Genomic DNA, 18989 nt, shown 5'->3' on the forward strand with positions numbered 1-18989 from the left:
AGGGGAGTTTATGTGGAGGCAGAGATTCAGGGAGGATAAGAGGGCAGTGAACTCAGATGAGGGAGGGCATCATGAGTTGAGATGGAGGTTGAAATCACTGAGGATGAGAAGTCGCACGGTGCAGAGGCTGAGGGAGGAAAGCAGTGAAGATTAGTCCCCAGCAGGTGCACTGGGTGGGAAGTTCAGCGAGACAGTAGGATGGGGCAGTTGGAGTTGCTGTTCATAATGAGGTAGCGATGAGTACCTCGATGGGCTCTTCAAAGAATGCCGAGAGGCACAGAGAAGATCTGTGGGCTTATCTAAGAGGGAGTCGAGCCTGAAACAGCAGCGGGAGAGTAGGAAGGTTGAGGAGTGCTGAAGAGTTGGGGTTAGGGGAGTGCAGAGTACCCGAGAGGGGAGAAATGAAAGAAGGCATGACAACAGGAGAGAGGGGCCTAGGAGGGGCAAAAAGAAAAGAAAAACAAAAGGAGGCGAAAGAAAAAGGGGAAATAGAAGCAATGGGCTTGGGTTCGGAGCGGCAACACAGATATGTTCACAATTCTCCTCTAATTCACAACATGATGTTTTGAGTAAACACGAGGTAGTATATGGAACAGACTTTATTGTAAACAGTACAGGTGCACATAGAGTTGCTTTTTGGTTCCAAGTTCTAGTTTTCTAGCTCTCCAAAGAAATGCTGAAAACCATGCTCTTTTATACACCATATTTTGACTACAAAGGTACATGTCATAGCTAAGACCTCATGACGTATCTAGTTCCAAATCCTTTGAAAACAGACTGTTCATGTCACTAACATCTTGATGAATAGGCTTTATCAATGGTTATCTTTCCATACTATTGCTAATGGATTCCTCCTACCCACGTTTATTAACCTAGCCCCTACAGTTGCAGTTTAATCACTCGTGGGTGACGTCATTTACACAAGCACTTTACATATCAGAAAACAAGCTATGCATTCCCCTCACGATACTTCAAAGTCATCCTGCTTATATTGGAAAGCTTCTTGCTCCAACATACAAAGATCAATTGTTAACCCGTAACTCCCCAAGATGTCAAACATACACCTCGCCAAGATGTCCAACAGGATGGTCCTCGCCAGTCAATTGGATCATGGATGATCTGTACCTCAACTCCATTTACCTCCCATAGCTCCATATCCCTGGTCCCCTTACCCAACAAAAATGCATTTATCTCACTAAATTCCCTCCTAAATGGCCTAGCTCTAATTGGACGATTAACAAAACCCCAAATTCTATTTGCTAATGAATGATATAACAGTGTTCCTTTGCAAACTTCACAAACAGTGCTTGGAGACTTGCAATCAACACCGCCCCATTATTCTGTCAAGCCTGGAATCAGTTCCCTCATTGAAACATCTGTGAACTCATCCCTTTTTGGTGTGGAAGCGGGTCATCATCGACACGAGGGACGGCCTAATACTACACTATATTATTCTGCCGGAACCTATTCAAAGTGAAACTGGATTGTATATACTCGCAAAGTTAAAAACAAAATGTACTACATTGAGCTGCTGCGAAACACCGCCCCCTCATGACTATCAAGATTCATAGTCTTTGCTGGCAGTCGGAGACAGAAGCAGGCTTAAAAAGAATTTGAGCTAGGCTGGTTAAAATGAAATCTGGCAAAAAGTTCTTCACACAAAGGCTTGTAAACTGTGGAACACTCTCTCTCAGATGCCCACCTGACATCTATCACAGCACCTAAGGAAAGAATAAATAAAGTTAGAGAATATTTTTTAAATGTTTAAATTACATCAACACTGGCCATTTGAAGGTGATTCTGTGAGATATTTTGTTAAAACATCCCACACAAATTGTAATTTGTGGTCGGACAGTTGGATCTTGCAGGCTAAATTCATATTTTCATTATAAATGTTACTCATTATTGATCAATCAGCATAATGTTATGCAGTTATAATTAAGTTATGCAGGTGTCCTAGATTATAGATGGCAAGATTGGCTGTAAACCGTTCTGACTGAAACTAATTTTCCTAAGCTGTGTGCTACACAGTGGTTGTTGCATTACCTGTGGTTTTCTGTGCGGTAATGTCAAGGGACAGCAGTGAGCAGTGCACCTGCAAGTCTCCAATAAGCCGCTCATTGCATAGAAGGCCCTGCCACTGGTACAGGATGTGGGAAACTGAATTGGACCAAGAACTAAATGTTTACCACCATCAATGAAACAGCGTATCCTGACCTTCAGATGATGCTAGGGCAGCAAATGGAACATATTAACAGGGGTAGGCCATTTAGTCCCTCGAGCCTTTTCCATCACTCAATTAGATCATGGCTGATCTGAATCTTAACTCTGTCTACCCACTTGGTTCCATAACTCTTAATATGCCTACCAAAAATCTACCAACCTCAGTTTTGATATTTTAGAAATACATTAAGAGGATAACTAAAAAAAGAGTAGGGCTTATTAGAGACCAAAGAAGCTTCATGGCCTCAGACCAGTGCTCAAGATCAATGAATGTATGTTCAAAATCTGTCTCCTAACAACTGAATTACTAGCCTCACACGACTACACCCACCCCCCCCCCCCCCTCAATCACTCACCTACCAACAATCTGTACCAATCACCATGCAGGCCAGTCTTGGCAGGGGCATGGATGAACCCTTGGCCAGCGGCGGGGCAGAAAGGATACAAGATGCTGGTATCCTTATTCATTAGCCTCTTTCATGCACCTCTTGCTTTCCCGCCATCCTCTCACCACAACTCCACCTTTGTGCCTTCCTCATTTCACACACCCAAGAAAGGCCACCTACCCAGCCAGTCGTTGGCCAAGAAAAGGGAGAGGAGAGAGAGGAAAAAGAAACACCATCTCTCGATTTCACACTCCCAACCACCAGCTCCTCAAGGTCGACCAGCAAGGCCATTTGCAGTGTCTCCCACGAAGGATAAGGGGTAAGCCATTTAGGACCGAGATGAGGAGAAACTTCTTCACTCAGAGAGTTGTTAACCTGTGGAATTCTCTACCACATAAAGTTGTTGAGGCCAGTTCGTTAGATATATTCAAGAGGTTAGATATGGCCCTTACGGCTAAAGGGATCAAGTGGTATGGAGAGAAAGCAGGAAAGGGATACTGGGGTGAATGATCAGCCATGATCTTATTGAATGGTGGTGCAGGCTCAAGGGGCCGAATGGCTTACTCCTGCACCTATTTTCTGTGTTGCTATGAAAGTCAGAAGCCTTCCACCAGCCCTGCTGCAGCCCTTAGGGTAGCACTGCGTGACATCAGTAGGATAGGCAAAGGCACACACAAGACAGTGATTAAGAGAATGCATAAGGGTGAGGAGTTGGTTTCTTGATGTCATATTGGATGGATAGATGTTTAAAATTGGATTTGAAAATTGTTTGTAGTGGCTTTTAGTTCAGCATTGTGGCCAAGAGGATGCCATGATGGTCAGTAACAGGGGGAAGATAAAGTATGAGACTAATGTTGAAAGGGAAATTGGGGTTGTGGTCACTGGTACTGCAGGCGAATGATTCCGTCCTGGATATCCTGGCTTAATTTCATGAAATTAACACCTAAATTAAAAGAGCAAATAGAGCACTGGCATACCAGTAGGCTAAGTGTCGGCCTGCTAAAATTGTCAACAGTAATTATAAGGTTAAAAGTATAAAATGTCATCATTGTTACCATGTGTATGAACATGGTGAGGTCTTTTTGTACTCCAACTGTCCCTCCAACGCTGCCACAACCCAATCCCATTTTCCTATGGCCATGACTCCTGGCACTAAGTGGGAGGATGCCGGTGCTATAGATTAAAGTGGGGATGTCACTCCAGCACCACAAGAGGCAGCGAGGGAGCTTAAGGGGGTGGAAGAGCCACAAAGACAGCAGGAACTGCAGCCTTGTAGGCCTCAGAAGAGACCAAGGCTACACAGCTAAGTCAGCAGGGGCCAAATTGGAGGGAGACGAGCCGTCCCTCGGCTTTCTCCCTTCATGGCTTAACTTGGAGGGTGTGACTGCAGCTACTGTGAGCCTATGGCCACCATCCATATGGCGGTTCCAGGGAGTGGCAGTCACAGGGCAGGTGGGAAAGAAATAGATGGGGAACTGGTCTCCACTCTCCTGCTATCATTCACATGCTGTGGCTGGGGAAGATGTTGCCAGAGGCAGGGGGAAGAAAATGGAGCTCGGGGCAGGGAGATGGCGGCGAATCTCTGAGCCCTATTTTCCCAATATTTCTACTACTATCACATCTGATTTCGGGCAAGATAACAGAAGAAAATTCACCCCAAGTGCCAGCTGCGAGGTTAACTCTTAATGCCCTCTGAAGTGGCCTAGATGGCAGTCCACCACCATCTTCTCAGCAATTACAGAAGCTCGATAAATCATAGAACCATAGATTTTTAGCCACGGAGGAGGGTAGTTCTAGTGTTAAGTGCATGCCCCTTACTTCTGCTAGAAACACATCAATGGATGAATTAGGAAACACAGGAGCCCTTCCTCATGGCCGCCGATTTTTTGTTGAATGGCCGCCCCTCATTAAATTTGCCTCGGTGGTTTTTCCAGCGGTTTCCACTCCTGCCACGCGGCTGCCGAATCCTCCTAAGTGCGTCATCAAAGCGCGCACCGCCCATCTCCACAAGCAAAATTCACCTAAAACAGTCTTGCAGCCGCTGCGTGGTGCCCCGGACAGTATTTTCTGTTGGTGCACTGTGTTTGCAGCATGTGTAAAATGGAAATGCGGCCCATTAAAGGGGAGGGCGCACTGTCGCGACCGCCATCTCATTTTTTTTTCTCAGTCAACTGCAAGGTCTGACCAACAATTATGACACCGGGTTCGGCCAGGCCGCTAACAGGCAGCCTGGAATCCTCCCTCTTGGGTGCCAGGCCAACACCCTCCCTGGTGACCCAGTGGACCTAACTTAAATAATCGCAGAGCTCACAGCAGCTCTCCCATTTAAGTGAAGGGGAGCGGTGTGGTGACGCACCAGCGTGATGACATTATCAGCGCTACACTAATGACTGACAGCGGCGGACACTCCGCCCGCCTCCACTTCCACCCCTCTTATGACCGATCTTCTGCTCTTGCCCCACTTCTGCCCTCATTATGACTGACTTCCGCACCGGTCGAAAAAAAGACAGAGCTGAATTTCTCACAGGAGGCCACCACATCCACCGCAGCGGTGAAAAATGGTAGGTACGATCCGTTTCCAGCGGTGGTAAATTTCGGCTCCCTACCTTTACATAACTGTCACGCTGAAGCAGAAGCTGTTTCTCATCTTTGTACTCATGCACTTTAACTCCCAGCATCTTCAATTTTTTTCCTATCTTGCAGGGCAGTGCTTTTGGTGGATTAAATCTGATAACATCAATTTCATCGAAGCCATCGGTTACAGTGATACGAAGTGGAGATGTATCTTTTTTCTTGGCTGGGGGTGAAAACTGTAATAAGCAAAACATGCACAGATATAAACTATTCAAATGTATGATAGTTAGCGTATTGTGTATCTCCTATTTAAGAATCATCTTAACCTGACCTTGTCTTGTTCAGTAAACCTTAATGAACATTTACAATGCTGTATATTTATGCATTTATAAAATGTTAAGAAAGAAAAGAACTTGTGTTTATATTGTGCCTTTCGCATCCTCACGACTTCCCAAAGTGCTTCACAGCCAATGAATTGATTTTGAAGTGTAGGCACTGTTTTGTTAGCCGCTGCCCAAGGATGAAACTCTGTCTCTCTCCGTTTCTTTTCTTGCCCTATTACCACCCTCTTTTGCTTTGCACCATCATTTCTTCCATTATTTAATCATTCCTACCTTCCACCCTGTCACTGATCATCCTTTATGTTCTTTTCCTCCCCCCCCCCTCCGCTGCCTCCCCTGCCACCCATTTCCCTGGCTTTGCTGTTGTGTATATGGATATGTCAAAAGATGTTTGATAAAATACTACATAATAGACTTGTTAGTCAAGTTGAAGCCTATGGAATTAGAGGGGCAGTGGCTGCATGGATATGAAATTGGCTTAAGGACAGAAAGCAGAGAGTAGTGGTGAACACTTGTTTTTCAGACTGGAGGCAAGTGTACAATGGTGTCCTCGAGGGTCACTGCTCTTTTTCATATATATTAATGACCTGGACTTAGGTATACAGGACATCATTTCAAAGTTTGCATGACACGAAACTTGGAAATGTAGCAAACAGTGAGGAGGATAGTAACAGACTTCAGGAGGACATAGAGAGACTGGTGAAATGGCCGGACACATTTGAGGAACAGGCGGGGAAGTGGAGCCGAGTCCATGATCAGATCAGCCATGATCTTATTGTATGGCGGAGCAGGCTCAAGGGGCCGTATGACATACTCCTGTTCCTATTTCTTATGTTCTTATGACTGATGTAATGTAACGCAGAGAAGTGTAATGTGATCTATTTTGGTATGAACAATCAGGAGAGGCAATATAAACTTAATGGTACAATTTGAAAGGGTGCAGGAACAGAGACCTGGGGGTGTATGTACACATGTCTTTGCAGATGGCAGGACAAGTTGGGAAGGCAGTTAAAAAGTCATACAGGATCCTGGGCTTTATAAATAGAGGCATAGAGTACAAAAGCAAGAAAGTTATGTGAAACTTTTATAAAACACTGGTTAGGCCCCAGCTGGAGTATTGTGGCAATTCTGGGCACCACACTTTAGGAAGGATGTCAATGCCTCAGAGAGGGTGCAGAGGAGATTTATTGAATGGTACCAGGGATGAAAGACTCCAGTTATGTAGAGAAACCAGAGAAACTGGGGATGTTTTCCTTGGGACATAGGAACAGGAGTAGGGCATTTAGCCTCTCAAGCCTGTTTCACCATTCAATGAGATCATTGCTGATATGCAACCTAACTCCATATATCCACCGTTGCCCCATATTGCTTAACACCTTTGGTTATAGGATCATATCCTTAGAGCAGAGAAGGTAAAGGGGAGATTTGATCGAGGTGTTCAAAATCATGAAGAGTTTTGATAGAGTGAATAAGGAGAAACTGGTTTCAGTGGTAGTGGGTGGGGGGTGTCAGTAACCAGAGGACACAGATTTAAGGTAATTGGCAAAAGATCCAGAGGCGACATGAGGAAAAAATAATTTATGTCGCCAATTGTTACTGCCTGAAAGGATGGAGGAAGCCGGTTCAATAATAACTTGCAAAAACTGAATTGGATAAATATTTGAAGGGGAAACATTTACAGGGTTATGGGTAAAGAATGGGGGAGTAGGACTAATTGGATAGCTCTTTCAAAGAGCCGGCACAGGCCTGAAGGGCCTCCTTTTGTGCTGTATCATTCTATGTTAACTCTTTAACTTATTCCAGTTCTGAAGAAAAGTCATCGACCTGAAATACTAACTCTGTTTCTCTCTTTAGAGATGCTGCCTGACCAGCTGAGTTTTTCCTGAAGTTATTGTTTTTATTTCAGACTTCCATCATCGTAGTATTTTTCTTTTGTTGCTTTCAAAGTTGCCATTTCTCTTAGCTAAATGTATTAATCAAAAACAAAGTAAATTCATTGATTGTGTATGGCTCCTCCCCCCCTCTGATGTATAGACACACTACCTGACATCGATTAACTGGAAACAAATGATGAAACAGGGCGGGGACTATTCTTACTAACATGCGGCTCAATAACACACCAGGCAGTGAGCAATGCTCCTCAATTAAAGTCATCTTAATTTGAACAAGGACAGCCGACTGAAACGTACCTTTGTGATCTTGAAACATCCATTTACAAATGTTCCTTCAGGCTTCTGCTTGATTTCTCTCAGGCTGAGGACTGGCACCTCTGCTATTGCTTTGATCACATTGTTTGCTATCTTGTCGATTTGTGAGACTTTTGTAACCTGTATCACCCCATTTGAAAAATTAAAATTGGTGATCTGAATGGTGGCACCGTTGCGAAATTCCTGCTGTTCTCTGTTATACACTTTCACTTGAACGGTGTCATTTTCGTCAGCTACTATTGCATGGAAAACCGTCATATCTTTTCCATCTTTGTTTTTGTAGTTGTGGGCCAACTTCTCAATGATCTTCCCTCTGATGGTTAGAGCCTTCCGATACACATTTTCATGAACTGTCATTGCTTTTAATTCCCTCAAAGTTGTGATGACAGGTCCAGATGACTGTGAAGTACAATTCATTGACTGGTGAGTTTATAAACAGCTCCAGCACCCAGACTGGCCAGTATACAGATATATGTTGTCAGCCTGTGATATGACAGTCCTTTACCAACAGACTGAAAACTTGTCATCCTGTGTTCAACTCAGGGTGTCAAAGTTGCAAGGTTGGTTACTACTTTGGTCAGCTCTTATTTTACCATACTATGTCAAGATTTATAACATAAAGTAATGTGAAAATCAACACATCATCTGAAATCAGGAACAATAAAATATTTAAATGCTGAGAAATTCACCCAGCCCCTGGAGAAAAAACAATTAAATAAAATGTCAAATTGTATGCCTGGTAGGTATTTTTAATCCGTTGACAATAATTGCAGCACTTTAAGATAGACATTTGAACCATTGTCAGTCTTGAACCTTTAACATCTTTAATAGTTGACAGCATATTACTATTCATGACTGAACTTATTGCTTGCAGTGAACACATTTCATTGCAGATTCAACATAAAAGACACTAACAAGTTTAACACAAATGTAATGTTATTTAAATGAAGTTCTACTCACTGACTTTCTTCAACAAATCTTTAGAGGCAGAATTTGGATTGAATTCCCTGAGCAAGTTAAAAGGGTTGCAACAGGGCCCACAATTGGCCAATATGGGTAAACATAACAAGCAGTGAAATACTGAGCCAGACAACCAGTAAGATTCCAGGTTGGACCACTGCTGCTCTCATCAGTACTTTGGTGGGAGCTACCTTTGATGGTAGTTTCCCAAGCCAGCGATCTGAATATAAACCTGTTATCCAACATCTCCCCCATCCCCTGCTGGAGCATCTCTGGTGCCATGTGGAGAGGTGTGATGGGTTGCAGTGGCGATGCTCCTCACAGTGGAATATCAGTGTGAAGGCTCCTACATGAAAAATAGATATGTGGGCAAACTACCAGAGTGCTGCTGGCAATTAAAGAACCTTCAAAAGAAGACATCAGTGCCTTCAGTATATGTGGGGAGGAAACAGAAAAATGAATATACTGCAAATGTGTCATGTAAACTTCTGAAGTCTTTATTACATATTATTTACAGCATGGAAACAGGCCATTCGGCCCAACAGGTCTATACCGGTGTTTATTCTCCACACAAGCCTCCTCCCATCCCATTTCATTCTTCCTCATGTTTATGGAGCTTCCCCTTAAATGCATCTTTGCTATTCGCCTCAACTATTACATGTGGTACCGAGTTCCACATTCGAACCAATCTCGTGAAGAAGTTTCTCGTGAATTCCCTATTGGATTTATTAGTCACTATCTTATATTAATGGTTCCCCCATTCCGGTGTAAGTGGAAACATCTTCTCTACGTTTACCCTATCAAACCCTTTTATAATCTTAAAAGGCCCCAATCTTTTCTAATAGGTAGAACCTCTCAGTTGAGGTATCATCCAAGTAAATCCTTTTTGCACTTTGGTTAGTTGGAGTGGTTCTAATGTGCAACTTGGTACTACAAGGTGTAGTTATGGCGAATGGCAAAGATATATTTAAGGGGAAGCTATAGGAGAAAGGAATAGAAGAGTATGTTGATGGGGTTAGAAGAGAAGGGTGGGGAGGATGCTCATGTGGAGCATAAACATCAGCATAGACCTGTTGGGCCAAATGTCCTGTTTCCATGCTGTAAATAATATGTAATACATACTACTAATACTGATCATTTGAACATTAAAATTGTAATTAATGCTACCTTTGCTGTTGAGTCAATTTTTCGTTTCTTTGCGTCTTGACTTGGCAGTGATTTCGATTGTGATGCTTTGCGTTTTATTGTGCCTGTAATGTAACAGCTTTTATCACTATTGGAACATAGAAACAGGAGTAGGCCGTATTGGAACCTCCATTTCGGTAATTATTTTTTAATCCCAATTGCCTCTTCCCACCACGCCTATCCCTTAGTACACTAATTTATCGAGCAAGACTCTTCAATTGATTTGCAGACAGTTTGACAGGATCGCTCCACCACTTCAGCCTCCTCAACACACTTAGTGGAGTCAGGGCCGAGTGCCATTTTTAGCATCTTGATGGCCGGCCGTGAGCTGGATATTGCCCCAGGATATATTCTGTGTCAGCTCCTCTAGAAACATCCAGCCCACCCCTTCGCCATCCAGCAAATCCCTGACTCTGGTCACCTTGCCAGAAAGAACCCTCTCCTCCGTCATCCACATGAACTCGTGTTCGTGGATGCGTGGATTCCTGAGCAGTGGCTCCCGGAGGATAGCTGCCACTCCTGACAGTGGAGAACTCCTGCAGGAGATGACCATGTTCCAGATCCTGATTAAGTGCTGGTAAAGACAGACAGCTCCTGCAATGAGGGATGGTTTGCCCCAGGTTTACAAACAGGAGCTTCATGTCATAATTAAGGCCGTGCAGCTGGCAGAAGAAATATATCGTCAGCGCTCACCATCTAGGAGGATCTTTGATGTTCTGGTATCTCTGCAGGGTCTGAAATTGGAACGTCGTAGCCTGGGTACGAACACATACCAGTTCCTGACTGCCCGCACTAAGTGTTTCATAGAAAACATAAAACATAGAAAACATAGAAAATAGGTGCAGGAGTAGGCCATTCGGCCCTTCTAGCCTGCACCGCCATTCAATGAGTTCATGGCTGAACATTCAACTTCAGTACCCCATTCCTGCTTTCTCGCCATACCCCTTGATCCCCCTAGTAGTAAGGACCTCATCTAACTCCTTTTTGAATATATTTAGTGAATTGGCCTCAACAACTTTCTGTGGTAGAGAATTCCACAGGTTCACCACTCTCTGGGTGAAGAAGTTCCTCCGCATCTCGGTCCTAAATGGCTTACCCCTTATCCTTAGACTGTGACCTCTGGTTCTGGACTTCCCCAACATTGGGAACATTCTTCCTGCATCTAACCTGTCTAACCCCGTCAGAATTTTAAATGTTTCTATGAGGTCCCCTCTCATTCTTCTGAACTCCAGTGAATACAAGCCCAGTTGATCCAGTCTTTCTTGATAGGTCAGTCCCGCCATCCCGGGAATCAGTCTGGTGAACCTTCGCTGCACTCCCTCAATAGCAAGAATGTCCTTCCTCAGGTTAGGAGACCAAAACTGTACACAATACTCCAGGTGTGGCCTCACCAATGCCCTGTACAACTGTAGCAACACCTCCCTGCCCCTGTACTCAAATCCCCTTGCTATGAAGGCCAACATGCCATTTGCTTTCTTAACCGCCTGCTGCACCTGCATGCCAACCTTCAATGACTGATGTACCACGACACCCAGGTCTCTTTGCACCTCCCCTTTTCCTAATCTGTCACCATTCAGATAATAGTCTGTCTCTCTGTTTTTACCACCTCACATTTATCCACATTATACTTCATCTGCCATGCATTTGCCCACTCACCTAACCTATCCAAGTCGCTCTGCAGCCTCACAGCATCCTCCTCGCAGCTCACACTGCCACCCAACTTAGTGTCATCCGCAAATTTGGAGATACTACATTTAATCCCCTCATCTAAATCATTAATGTACAGTGTAAACAGCTGGGGCCCCAGCACAGAACCTTGCGGTACCCCACTAGTCACTGCCTGCCATTCTGAAAAGTACCCATTTACTCCTACTCTTTGCTTCCTGTCTGACAACCAGTTCTCAATCCATGTCAGCACACTACCCGCAATCCCATGTGCTCTAACTTTGTCGAACGTCTTCTGAAAGTCCAAATATACCACATCAACTGGTTCTCCCTTGTCCACTCTACTGGAAACATCCTCAAAAAATTCCAGAAGATTTGTCAAGCATGATTTCCCTTTCACAAATCCATGCTGACTTGGACCTATCATGTCACCTCTTTCCAAATGCACTGCTATGATATCCTTAATAATTGATTCCATCATTTTACCCACTACCGATGTCAGGCTGACCGGTCTATAATTCCCTGTTTTCTCTCTCCCTCCTTTTTTAAAAAGTGGGGTTACATTGGCTACCCTCCACTCTATAGGAACTGATCCAGAGTCAATGGAATGTTGGAAAATGACTGTCAATGCATCCACTATTTCCAAGGCCACCTCCTTAAGTACTCTGGGATGCAGTCCATCAGGCCCTGGGGATTTATCGGCCTTCAATCCCATCAATTTCCCCAACACAATTTCCCGCCAAATAAGGATTTCCCTCAGTTCCTCCTCCTTACTAGACCCCCCGACCCCTTTTATAACCGGAAGGTTGTTTGTGTCCTCCTTCGTGAATACCGAACCAAAGTACTTGTTCAATTGGTCCGCCATTTCTTTGTTCCCCGTTATGACTTCCCCTGATTCTGACTGCAGGGGACCTACGTTTGTCTTTACTAACCTTTTTCTCTTTACATATCTATAGAAAGTTTTGCAATCCGTCTTAATGTTCCCTGCAAGCTTCTTCTCATACTCCATTTTCCCTGCCCTAATCAAACCCTTTGTCCTCCTCTGCTGAGTTCTAAATTTCTCCCAGTCCCCAGGTTCGCTGCTATTTCTGGCCAATTTGTATGCCACTTCCTTGGCTTTAATACTATCCCTGATTTCCCTTGATAGCCACGGTTGAGCCACCTTCCCTTTTTTATTTTTATGCCAGACAGGAATGTACAATTGTTGTAGTTCATCCATGCGGTCTCTAAATGTCTGCCATTGCCCCTCCACAGTCAACCCCTTAAGTATCATTCGCCAATCCATCCCAGCCAATTCACGCCTCATACCTTCAAAGTTAGCCTTCTTTAAGTTCTGGACCATGGTTTCTGAATTAACTGTTTCATTCTCCATCCTAATGCAGAATTCCACCATATTATGGTCACTCTTCCCCAAGGAGCCTCGCACAACGAGATTGCTAATTAATCCTCTCTCATTACATAACACCCAGTCTAAGATGGCCTCCCCCCTAGTTGGTTCCTCGACATATTGGTCTAAAAAACCATCCCTTATGCACTTCAGGAAATCCTCCTCCACCGTATTGCTTCCAGTTTGGTTAGCCCAATCTATGTGCATATTAAAGTCACCCATTATAACTGCTGCACCTTTATTGCATGCACCCCTAATTTCCTGTTTGATGCCCTCCCGAACATCACTACTACTGTTTGGAGGTCTGTACACAACTCCCACTAACGTTTTTTGCCCTTTGTTGTTCTGTAGCTCTACCCATATAGATTCCACATCATCCAAGCTAATGTCCTTCCTAACTATTGCCTTAATCTCCTCCTTAACCAGCAATGCTACCCCACCTCCTTTTCCTTTTATTCTATCCTTCCTGAATGTTGAATACCCCTGGATGTTGAGTTCCCAGCCCTGATCATCCTGGAGCCACATCTCCGTAATCCCAATCACATCATATTTGTTAACATCTATTTGCACAGTTAATTCATCCACCTTATTGCGGATACTCCTTGCATTAAGACACAAAGCCTTTAGGCTTGTTTTTTTAACACCCTCTGTCCTTTTAGAATTTTGCTTTTATCCTAGAAGAAGTCGACGAGCTTCCTCTATCTTGGTGACAAACCCAAGGGGAGGGATCAAAGTGACCAACCGGTTCCACAGCACAGGAGCCACCAGCTGATTTACGACCAGTGCTCGACCCCTGTAGAACAGCTCTCAGAGCAGTCCTGCCCAGTGCCCTCGGCGAGTGGTGACTTTGGCCTCTAGCTCTTGCAAGTTCGCCAGCCAGGCTTCCTCGGCAGGGCTAAGGCAGAGCAGATGAGTGGTGCTCCAGGCAAAAGGCCTGAGCTCCTCCGGCAGGGAGTCCATCTGCCACTGACACACCAGGAGTCTGGAATATTTATCTCAGATGATTGTAAGTGAGAACACGGCGAAGTAGACCTGCCAGTACTCGCGCCTCCGCCGTAGTAAATGGGACCCGTGACCACGAGGAGCACATTGCGGCATACGCCAAGAGGGTGACCTCCAAGCCTGGCCTGTGCAGAGCCAGTCCTATCAACCTCTTCTGCAAGAGGTGCAGGAAAAGCTCCACGCAGATGGCATATAACTAGCCATGGGGCACCCCTGATGCACTCCTCTCCCGATGCAAAGGGGCGCCATGAAAGACTCATGTAATCAAACACTTCAGGGCAGCATACAAAAGTCGGATCCGGGTGACTAAATGCATACTGAACCTCAATGCCTGCAGAGTCCCAAATGACTATTCGTGATTTCCCCCCCGTCAATCACCTCTTCTTGATCCAGGGAAAGGAAGGTGACTGACAGGCCAGTCCTCTGGGAATAGTGGACCCGGTCCTGGACCAGATGGATGTAGTCGTGGATGATCCGGCCTGGGACCGTGTAGGACTGGTCAGGGTGGATCATGTGGGCCAGCACGGTGCTAAAGTGAGCAGACATGGCCCTGCCAAAGATCGTGTAATCCATGCTGAGGAGGGAGACTAGGCGCTAATTCTTAACAAACAAACAACGACAAAAAAAAATCAAAGAGTGACATCACAGGAGAGCAGGTGGGTGACTGGTTGGTGAGTATTACAGCTTTTCTTGCTTTCCAAGTTAGGGAAGGGAGTTAAATTAAGAGCTGAGAAACTGTAATTTACTAGTACATGTTGAACCTCCCTATCCTGTACCCTCGGAACCTGGCCTGTGCCGAATAAGGGATTTTGCCGGATGAGGGGAGGTCAGCGGCCCGAGGTCAGGGTGGGGGGAGGAGGTGACCCAAGGTCGGCGGGGGGGAGGTGGGAGGTGGCCCGCGGTCAGAGTGGGGGAAGGAAGTCACCTGAGGTCGGGTGGGGGGGGTGGGCGGCCAACTGGGCCCAGCAGGCCCAAAGTGTCGGTAGGCTGGTGGGTCCCGAAGTAACAGCAGCACCAGCAGGCGGTTAGCGCAGCCTGAAGAGTCGGCGCAGACCCAGCAGGCCCTAGGACGCGACTCGGCAGCCTGACCCCCGGAGGGAGCTCTGTTGGGAGGAGCTTGAGGACTTTGACTGCCAGAGTTCTAGCAGGGCGACGACGAGGAGGCAGCCGATAACCCCGGCATCGAGAAGAAAGATTATTTTGGTGACTACACTGTACAACATTTTTTTTAATGTATATTCTGGAAGGTTCCTTTTTAAAATATCGTTCGTGCATTTAAAAGCTTTTGTGAAACCGAGTGAGTCATTTGGCACTCTTGGGAACTTGGTGTAGTATCCTCTTCGTGTTTAACTGCGTGTTGGTGTTTAAGACATGAGAGTCAGGGACGTGATTTCAAAGTAGTGATTAATATTGTGTGGGGTGTCTTTGTATATAGGTGTTTATCTGTTCTGAATATCAAAATCAAGATGTGCAGTGAAGGATGGAAAGGGAAATCGGTCGTTCAACTGTAAATTTAATTTGAGATCTTGCTCGTCTTACAATTTAGTTCATTCTGGGTTTCAGAAAAGGGAAGCTAATTATAATGAGGGCGTGTCTACCCCGTAAAATTAAATGGTTTAGTCCCTGTACACTTTCAGTATTTTTTGTGAAAAACACGACGCATTCTGCGCATGCACCACTCCGGCAACGCCACCCCCCCCCCCCCCCCCCGCCCCCAGCCGGGGATGATGCCGGACGAGGGGTGGTGCCAGATAAGAGAGTCCTGGGTAAAGGAGGTCCAACCTGTACTTATTAAATTAATAACTTAAAACATAAAATAATTAAACAAAACTAAAATATCGATTGAATCAAAGATTTAACTAATTAATTAATAAATCAAACAGGTGAGAGATGGCAGGGCAGGTGTTGTGTCGTAACTGCAGCATGTGGGAGTTGGCGGGGAGCATCGCGATCCCGAGCAACCACATCTGTAGTAAGTGTCTGCAGTTCAAGGAACTTCGGCTCAGGTTAAGCTGGAGTACGAGCTGCAGACATTGTGATGCATCAGGGTGGGAGAGAGTTACCTGGACTCTTTGCTCTTGGAGCCAGTCACATCCTTAAGATTCAATAGTACTTTAGAGTTAATCATGGGCAGGGACAGGAAGGTGTGACTGGGAGTCAGGAATGTATGGGGACCCAGATATAGTGATGGAGGAGCCTAAGCGCTTGACCCTGTCCAACAGGTACGAGGCACTTGCTCCCTGTATGGATGAGGAAAAGGACTTTAGGGAGGATGGGCAAACTAACCACGACACCGTGGTACAGGGGCCCAGCCAAGCAGGGGGAGAAGGAAGGAATGTGGTAGTGGTAGGGGACAGTATAGTCAGGGGGATTGATACTGTTCTCTACAGCTGCGACAGGGAGATCCGACAATTGTGTTGCCTCCTCGCAGCTGGAGAAGAACTTAGAGTGGGAGGGGGAGGATCCAGTTGTCATGGTCCATGTAGGAAACAATGATATAGGTAGAACTAAAAATGAGGTTCTGCTGAGGGTGTTTAAGAAGCTAGGGTCTAAATGAATAAGCAGAACCTCAAGGGTAATCATTTCTGAATTATTACCTGAGCCACACGCAAATTGGCATAGAGTCAAGCAGATCAGAGAGTTAAATGCGTGGCTTAAAGAATGGAGTAGGAGGAAGGGGTTTAAATTCATGGGGCACTGGCACCAGTACTGGGGAAAGAGGGAGTTGTTCCACTGGGACTGGCTCCACTTAAACTGGACTGGGACCAGCGTCCTGGTGAATCGAATAACTAGGGCTGTAGATAGGGCTTTAAACTAAAAAATGTGGGGGAGGAGTCAGGTGAGGGGAAGTTTAGATATCTAAAGAGAAAGGTCAATGCAATAGAGCAATGTAGCAATTTGGGTAAAAATAAGCAGAGTGTGACAGGAAGGGACAGAGAGTTTAATGGTAGCAATGCAGCAGAGAATAAGGTCAAAGCAGGGAATAATAGTAAAAAAAAAATTAAAGTTTCTTTACCTGAATGCACGGAGCATTCGTAATAAGATAGATGAACTAGTGGCACAAATAGAGATAAATAGGTTTGATCCAATAGCCATTACAGAGATGTGGTTGCAAGGTGACCAAGGTTGGGAACTAAATGTTCCAGGGTACTTGACGTTTCGAAAAGACAGGCAGAATGGTAAAGGAGCGGAGAGCCCTGATAATAAAGGATGACATAAAGACAGTCGAGAAAGGATCTTGTCTCGGGAGATCAGGAGATAGAATCAGTATGATTGGCGATAAGGAATAACAAGGGGCAGAAAACACTGGTACGATTAGTATATAGGCTCCCTAACAGTAGCCAAACCGTTGGACAGAATATTAATCAAGAAATAGTAGGAGCTTGTAACAAAGATATTGCAATAATCGTGGGGGACTTTAATCTTCATCTAGACTGGACAAATCAAATTGGTAAAGGTAGTCTGGAGGACGAGTTCATGGAATGCATTCGGGACAGTTTCCTAGCACAATACATCATGGAACCAACCAAGCAACAGGCTATTTTAGATCTTGCATTGTGTAATGAGACAGGGTTAATTAGCAAGCTCATAGTAAAAGATTCTCTGGGACAGAGTGATCATGATAAGATAGAATTTCACATTACGTCCAAAACTAGAGTCTTAAACGTAACTAAAGCCAATTACATAGGTATGAAGGGCGAGTTGGCTAAGGTAGATTGGAAAAATAGATTAAAAGGTATGGCAGTAGATGAGCAGTGGCTAATATTTAAAGAAATATTTCATAATTCACAAAAAAAATACATTCCATTGAGAAACAAAAACTCCATAGGAAAAGTGATCCGGGATGGCGGGACTGACATATCAAGAAAGACTGGATCAACTGGGCTTGTATTCACTGGAGTTCAGAAGAATGAGAGGGGATCTCATAGAAACGTTTAAAATTCTGACGGGTTTAGACAGGTTAGATGCAGAAAGAATGTTCCCAATGTTGGGGAAGTCCAGAACCAAGGGTCACAGTCTAAGGATAAGGGGTAAGCCATTTAGGACCGAGATGAGGAGAAACTTCTTCACCCAGAGAGTGGTGAACCTGTGGAATTCTCTACTACAGAAAGTTGTTGAGGCCAATTCACTAAATATATTCAAAAATGAGTTAGATGTAGTCCTTACTACTAGGGAGATCAAGGGGTAGGGTGAGAAAGCAGGAATGGGGTACTGAAGTTGCATGTTCAGCCATGAACTCATTGAATGGCGGTGCAGGCTCGAAGGGCCAAATGGCCTACTCCTGCACCTATTTTCTATGTTTCTATGTTTCTATCTCTAGATTACTATCTGAGCCGTGCCCAAACTGATATAGGGTCAAGCAGATCAGAGAGTTAAATCCGTGGCTAACTAAAAAAGTTCAGGATAGCATTAGAGCGCAAGAAGAAGCTTCTAATGTTGCAAAGAATAAAAGTAAGCCTGAGGATTGGGAGATTTTCAGAAACCAGCAAAGGATGACCAAATAATTGATAAAAAGGAAAAAAATAGACTATTATGAGAGAAAACTAGCAAGAAATATAAAAAACAGATTGTAAGAGCTTCTACAAGTATGTAAAAAGGAAAAGAATAGCAAAAGTAAACATTGGTCCCTTGGAGACTGAGGCAGGAGAAATTATTTTGGGGAATAAGTAAATGGCAGAAACGTTAAACAAATATTTTGTATCTGTTTTCACAGCAGAAGATGCCAAAAGTATACCTAAAATGGTGGGGAGCCAAGGGACTAATGAATGTAAGGAACTTAATGTAATTAATATAAGTAGAGAAAAAGTATGAGAGAAACTAATAGGACTAAAAGCTGACAAATCCCCTGGACCTGATGGCTTACATGCTAGGATTCTAAAATAGGGGGCTGCAGAGATAGTGGATGCATTGGTTTTGATCTATCAAAACTCTCTAGATTCTAGAATGGTCCCAACGGTTTGGAAGGTAGCAAATGTAACATCGCTATTCAAGAAAGGAGGGAGAGAGAAAACAGGGAACTACAGGCCAGTTAGCCTGACATCAGTCATAGGTCAAAATG

General features: G+C 44.6%; 1 protein-coding gene across 2 annotated transcripts in view; it reads right to left on the reverse strand.

The window, feature by feature from the left end:
* Positions 1–596: 596 nt before the first annotated feature.
* LOC139268189 (interferon-inducible protein AIM2-like) overlaps positions 597–18989 on the reverse strand; it is a 28390-nt gene continuing 9997 nt past the window's right edge. For both annotated transcript variants that reach the window (XM_070886242.1, XM_070886241.1), the window contains exons 3-6: positions 9859–9941; positions 7714–8130; positions 5216–5419; positions 597–1721 (exon numbers count right to left, since the gene is read on the reverse strand). In XM_070886242.1, coding sequence (XP_070742343.1) covers positions 1713–1721; positions 5216–5419; positions 7714–8130; positions 9859–9941 — 713 coding nt within the window. In that variant the 3' untranslated portion in view covers positions 597–1712. The remainder of the gene's footprint in view (positions 1722–5215; positions 5420–7713; positions 8131–9858; positions 9942–18989) is intronic.

Source organism: Pristiophorus japonicus, chromosome 8 (genome assembly GCF_044704955.1).
Source record: "Pristiophorus japonicus isolate sPriJap1 chromosome 8, sPriJap1.hap1, whole genome shotgun sequence".
Lineage (NCBI taxonomy): Eukaryota > Metazoa > Chordata > Chondrichthyes > Pristiophoridae > Pristiophorus > Pristiophorus japonicus.